This window comes from Pteropus vampyrus, unplaced genomic scaffold, assembly GCF_000151845.1.
Source record: "Pteropus vampyrus isolate Shadow unplaced genomic scaffold, Pvam_2.0 Scaffold189, whole genome shotgun sequence".
In the NCBI taxonomy this organism is placed as follows: Eukaryota; Metazoa; Chordata; class Mammalia; order Chiroptera; family Pteropodidae; genus Pteropus; species Pteropus vampyrus.
The window spans coordinates 1,343,804-1,350,093 of NW_011888970.1; the positions used below are offsets into that span (position 1 = coordinate 1,343,804).

Sequence of the window (6,290 nt, forward strand, 5' to 3'; positions counted from 1 at the left end):
GGCATTGGGGCGTTTTGCCCTGAACAGAGCAAAGGCCCTGCTCTCCGGAGCCCGACACCCTAGCAGGGGACCCCGTGCCATTTCGGCGCCCACCCTCTGCTACAGTGACATTTCCACTGGGCTGTCACACCAGGCTGGGCTGCGGGCGTGTGTGGTCATCCGTGCCATGGCGGCCTCTGCTGGGACTCTTCTCACGGCATTTGAATCACTTGATACGTGCTGATTTGGACTCAGCAAGGCCTGCTCTTCGGTGAGGCAGTGTCGTGGAGGCACCCACAGCGAGGGACCGGAGGAGGGCCCTCTGTCTGCCGGGCGCCGAGAGCCCGGGGGTGGGGGGCGTGTCGCGTCTGAGTCTCACAGCTGTGTCCCAGGAAACAACGCCTGGCTCGGATGTGACAGTCGGGCCACCACTGGCCAAAGTGCTCGGTTCTCCTCCGTGTGACCAGATGGGGCTCAGCGCCATCTTGAGTCCCTTGAGGACGGGGTGGACAGAGAGCTGCTTTGGTTCTTTAAGTCTCTTGTCCAAAGTATTTTTAGCCATAAATCCAGCCTTTTGGCCACTTTGTGTGTCAGTGAGGACTCTGGGTCTTGGGTGGCAGCAAGGCCATCCTAAGCCGACGTGAGCAGAGAGAACTTCGTCCCGCAGACCGGAGGGAGCCGAAGTCCGGCTTCCAGTGCTGCTGGATGCGCTCGGGCTCCAGCCGTGTCCCCAGGATCCGCTTCCTCTGCATCTCACGGCCCCGCTTCCCGCGAGCAGCCCTATTCTCCGCCTGGCGGTGACGTGGCTGCCACATCACCGAGCCCCACACGCTCTGTTCCAAGCCAGGGAAAAGGAAGCTCTTTGCCATGACCCCACAAAATTCTCTCAGACTGGACCTTCCCACCTCCCGTGCAACGCCGCCGGCACCCCCAAACCGTCACTGTGGCCACACGTAGACTCTGCCGGAGCTGGCCAGAGCGGGGTGGGGTCAGAGCAGCCTGTGTAGACCGAGTGGGGGATGGGCGGGTCCCCAAAAGGATTCCAGGGCCGATGCCAAGGGCGAGGAGGGCACAGGGGAGGCGCGTGACCAGCGCGCTGTACCGTTTCACCTGTGTCCTTTGTCCTGTTGTCTCGACGTTGGTGGCCAGGTCAGGAGAGCTCCATCGGAAGCCGCACTGCGACTGGTGACCATATCCGGCCCTTGCTGCCCCCTGGTGACAAGCCGGAGCCCCCGCCCGCCAGGCCCGCCTTCCCGTCAGGACCCGGAAGCCCAAGATGCGGATTTGAATCAGACGTGAGTCCTGTCCTGGCAGAGGCCCGGCTGGCCGCCTGTGCCGCGACGGCCGGTGTGCATGCCGGTGGCCCCGGCACCTCCCTGCGCCCCCATTAATCCCCGCCAGCAGTCCCCATTGACCACCCACCACGCTCCAGGGGGACACAGGCCGAGAACAGGCCAACGTTAAAGGCCAGGCACCATGAGAGGTGTGAAGCCAGAGCAGTAACCCCGCCCCCCGGAGCGTGAGGCGAGGGGCTGTCCTCAGAAGGGCTGTTGTGTCCAGGACGGAGCCCAGAGGGGCCCCTTTGGCCATCATGGAGCTGGGGTGGGGGTGCACTGGGTCACAGGCCATGGAAGTTGTCTGTCTTATGTCTGCGTCCAGTGGGGTCCCCAAAGGATCTGAGATGCTGACTTAGCCTCACCCCCGTTTGTGAACTCCCCTGTGCCCACAGCACGCAGTCTTATGGGGGGGGGGTGGGCACGGACCTGCTGCTCCCCCACCAGGGGGCTGCGCACTGCTGCCCACCTGCCCGCCCCCTCCCGTGAGACAAGACGACCGCCCCCCCCATCAATGGCCAGCACTGGACCTCACCCTCACCCCTCCAAACGGGGCAAGCGGACAGCTGCAGGCAGAGCCCTCCTGCTCTGCGGACTCTGAGACAGCAGGGAGGCGGGGGACTGTCGCCTTCCCAGATAGTTGTTCCTCTCTGGCCTGAAGCATTGGGAGCCACCGGCGGGCACGTCCCTCCCTCCTTGGACCGAGCCTGCCAGAGCAGGGGGCTCAGGCCAGCTTTGTCTTCTAAGGACCCTAGTGGGTCCTGACTCGCGGAGCGTCCCACACCTTACATCATGTCGGGGCGCATCCTTATCCCGAGTCAATCTTGGCAAGGGGACACATGTCCTCCATAAACATCCTCTTGGGAGCCTCGTGCCTGGGCTAACGCCCTGCCTGATGCTGAGACTAGGGGGCAGCAGATCAGAGGCCAGAAGGGGGTCGTGAGTGATTCGCACGCAGAACATGCAGCCTGCAGCGTCTTGACGTAATCCCACGTGTCTTTGCTAGATGGACAATGAACGGGGCTCCAGCACCTGCAGGCAGAGATACTCAGGGAAGGTGCACCTGTGCGTCGCCCGCTACAGGTGAGAGCCACGCCCCTCTCTGAGTCGGGAGCTGGGAGTGTGGGAGCCTGAGGCAGGGGGACACTCCAGGAGCTGCAGGCGTCCCTCCCCCGGCCCTGGGAGAAGGCGGCAGTGCAGCCAGGCTCCAGAGGCTCTGTTCGCTTCGAGGGAGGGTTTGTGGAGCGAGGCAGCTTCCTAGGGCTGCCAGAACGAGTTGTCACAAACTGGGTGGCCTAAAGCAACAAACATCTATTCTCTCCCAGCTCTGGACACCGGAAGTGAGAAACCCAGGTGAGGGCAGGGCCGTGCCCCCGAGGGCCCCAGGGGAGGGCCGCCCTGCCTCTCCCTGCCCCCGGGGGCTGCGGGCGCCCCTGCGCTTGTAGACGCGCCACTCCGGGCTCTGCCTCCGTCTCACGTGTTCTCTCCCCCGTGCGTCTGTTCTTAGTTTTCGTATAAAGACGCCGCTCAGGGCCCGCCCTGCTCTCTGAGACCCATCTCAGCTTGATCCCACCTGCGAAGACCCCGTTTCCAGATGAGGTGACACTCACAGGGACTGAGATCGAGGACTCGCATGTGTGTTTTGCGGGGACACAGTGTCGCAGACAAGCTCAAAGAGGGGCAGTCTTGCCCAGAGCCCCCGGAGCGCCCCCACTTCCCGCCAGTGCGCAGGCTCCGTCCCGCGGCGGTTACCTGTGCCGCGCACCTCCCCGCAGGGCCTTCCGTGTCCGAGCTGACCGAGGACTGACCAGCTGTCCGGGTCATGCGTGACTCCGAGATTCTTGGTGGTAGCTGCCAAAATTTTGGGGTGCGTGTGGGTTAGCTGCCTCCCACAACCGCCTTGCCCGGTGACAGTGACAGGAGTTTGTGACTGAAGAGCCACAGGCAAGCAGGCGCAAAGCCACACGGATCTGCCGCTTCCCGCCGTGACGCCCAGCCCTGTGTGCTCGGTGCTCCGCCCACTCTGCAGTCAGCCGGCCCGAGGTGGGCCTGGCCATGTTCCAGAGGTATCGGCCGCCAGCGTCCCCTCGCCAGTGGCCGTGCCCAGAGCTGTCTAGGAATCCCACTTCAGGAGCCGTGTCTGAGAGTGTGGACGCCAGCCTCACTGGCCCCTCGCACCCTGTCCACGCGGGCGGGGAGCGGCCTTGACTTCAGACCGCCCGTGTGCCCTCACGGCCTTCCGCTGTCTGCACTGGCAGCCATCTCCAGTAACTCATGCTGATCCGTGGGCTGTGTCTGCTGATTCGTGATCCGCACATGTCACCAGTGAAACCGCTTCCGGTGGACAGATAGGTCCGGGGCTGTAAGTGGCCCGATTCAGACGTCAGCTGGGCCCTAGGAGGGTCCACCCCGGATCTGAATGCTGGACCCCTGTGTTCGTTTATCACACTGTCCCCGGGGACGTTGCCCAGGGCTGGGAGGGCCTGCAAGGCCACAGTCAGTGGGACCTGAGGAGGAAGGCTCAGGCCCGCCCCACGCCTCCCAGGAGGGCTCTGTGTGTGTGCGGAGCAGGGACGTCAGTGACGGCAAACGGGGCGATGGCTGAGCGGGCAAGCCCCAGGCTCGTCTCCCAGCGGGGCTGGGTCCTGGTGAACCACCCCCATTCCCAGCGGTGGGCCTGGTCCCCCGAAGCTGCCAGGTGCAAGGTGCTGGGGCCACTGCTGAATGCCTACTGGGCTCACATAGCCTCTTGTCGTGGGGGGACACGGACAGTGAGGGACAGAGTGGCTCGGTGTGGCTAAGCCTGCACGAGACGGCGTCAGGGGGCCTGAATTCCGGTTCCACCCCCACCACTGATGAGCCCGTGGCTTTGAGCGAGCCCCCTCCCTGCACTTGGTGGTAAAAGCTGGAGATGGCATCTTCTCCACTCCCCTGCGAGTCAGCGGGGTCAGATAAGACGTGGGGCCCCCTCGGTCACATCGCTGTGTGAGCCAGCGCGACGCCGTCACTGTAGCTTCACAGCCTGTCTCCGTCAGTAGCGGCGGTTTAATTTTCTGATCGAGGCCTTTTAATTCCTTAACCTTCCTATTAGAAAATTAAAAGTTCGTCTAACGTGTGTTTTATTTGTAAGTCGGACATGACTTCAGACAATGTTAGTTCCCGTACTTTGAGAACTTGAAAGTGTGTTTATACTTGTGGTCAGGAGGAAGGTAAAACGATGCATCCATTTGTCAGGACATTTTGGCAGCACGTCGCAGGACCTTAAAAATGGGCATGACTTTGACTACTCCTTAGTGATCTATCTGTAAGAAGGAAGCGCAGCAACCCATGTATGAGGACATTCGGCACAACGCCGATCGTATTAGCCCGAAGTCAGAGGCGGCCTCCACGCCGGTGTCAGGAAACTGCTTCATAAAGCGTGTCAACCGAGTCAGTGGAATATTACACATCCATTAAAAAGGGTGTGATAGACTGTTCCCTGAGGTGGAAGGATAGTCGTGCCATATTGCAAAAGTGGAAAATAAGCCAATTACTAGCAAATATATGCCACATGATTCTACCTTTGCTAAATAATATATGTTGAAAGATTACGTTCTCATTTGCTTACTGATTTGGAAATCGATATGGTAGAAGTGACAGGTATGCACGTAATATCAGAGTTATAAATTTGCCATCTGATACGAAGATTGCAGATGTACAGCTGGGTTTGAGAAGGCTTTTTTGGCATGAGTGTGTGTGGAGCCAGAGACAGCCTGGACTTGCAGTGCACAGAGGCCTGACTCCCGCGTTGAGCTGTCATTTCCCAGAAATGACAGGGTCTGTCATTTCCCAGAAACAGAAGAGGAGGCCAGTGCCCGCCAGGACCCCACGGGGGAGGGAGAGGTTGGCCTCTGTCGGTGCGACTGCTGAGTGAGCTTGTCTCTTCCTCCAGCTACAACCCCTTCGATGGGCCAAACGAGAACCCAGAAGCTGAGCTGCCCCTCACGGCAGGGAAGTACCTCTACGTGTATGGGGACATGGACGAGGACGGCTTCTATGAAGGTCTGTCGGAGCGTGGCGGGCGGGTGGGCAGCATGCACGGCCGGTCCACCCAGCAGACTGACTTGTCCAGGGCCTGGTACTCAGATTGCCCCTGGGCACCCCACCCCCTGCTCTGACCCTGTGCTGTCCAGCGTCATCAGGATTCCCCCTTTCTGATGACCGAGTGGCATTTCCTTGTTTTAACTCCAAGCAGACCTGACACTCGGTGGAGAGATTACAATATTAACCTCTGCAGAGTGGCCCAGGTGGCATCTGCAGACACGGGGCTGAGGTCTCTGCCCTCTGTGCCCATGAGGCGTGCTTAGCCCTCCGGGTCCCTGGTCCATGTCCTCTCCGGCTGGGCCAGGGCCCAGTCCAGGTGGCCTCATCTGGCTCAATGTGATCCCACTGACTTTAGGGTTCTGTTGTTAATTTGGGGTGGTCTGGCTCACATCTTCCTGGTCATCCCCTTCACGGTCACCTCCCACAATTTGAAATCAGAAGTGTGAACTCTATCCAAATTGCCTAACCTTCTGTCCTCGTTTTAAGTTGAGGATGAACGTGTGACACCAGCAGCAGCTTTGTGAATTAAGGCTCCTTACTTCCCTAAACTCGATAATTGGCTGGTACAAACAGAAGGGTCTCGGCTTCTTGCTTTCCTGAGCAGAGGACTCTATTTCCTGCTTGGCTGGCAGGTTTCTCATTTATGACCTCGTGGAGGTCATTGTCCGAGCTGGCGGAAGCACCTGGGTCTGCTGCTGGGTGTTACTGGGTATGACATGGACATTCACGCGTGGTGGCCCAGCCCATGGCCCGAGCCACCTGCGTTGGTTACAGAAGCACAGCAGCTGAGGGTGGTCGCCACGGCTTCACCACGACTGGTAGCCGACAGTCTCAACTCCTCGCATAGACACGCTACTTCGCTGATTTGCACATCAGCGTAGAAAACGTATGCCA

At 60.2% G+C, this 6,290-nt stretch overlaps 1 protein-coding gene across 1 annotated transcript in view; it reads left to right on the forward strand.

Moving 5' to 3' along the window:
• RIMBP2 (RIMS binding protein 2) overlaps nt 1–6,290 on the forward strand; it is a 44,809-nt gene that overhangs the window by 15,451 nt on the left and 23,068 nt on the right. The window contains exons 5-7 of the mRNA XM_023537407.1: nt 1,129–1,274; nt 2,320–2,396; nt 5,245–5,354. Of these exons, the coding sequence (XP_023393175.1) occupies nt 1,129–1,274; nt 2,320–2,396; nt 5,245–5,354 (333 nt within the window). The remainder of the gene's footprint in view (nt 1–1,128; nt 1,275–2,319; nt 2,397–5,244; nt 5,355–6,290) is intronic.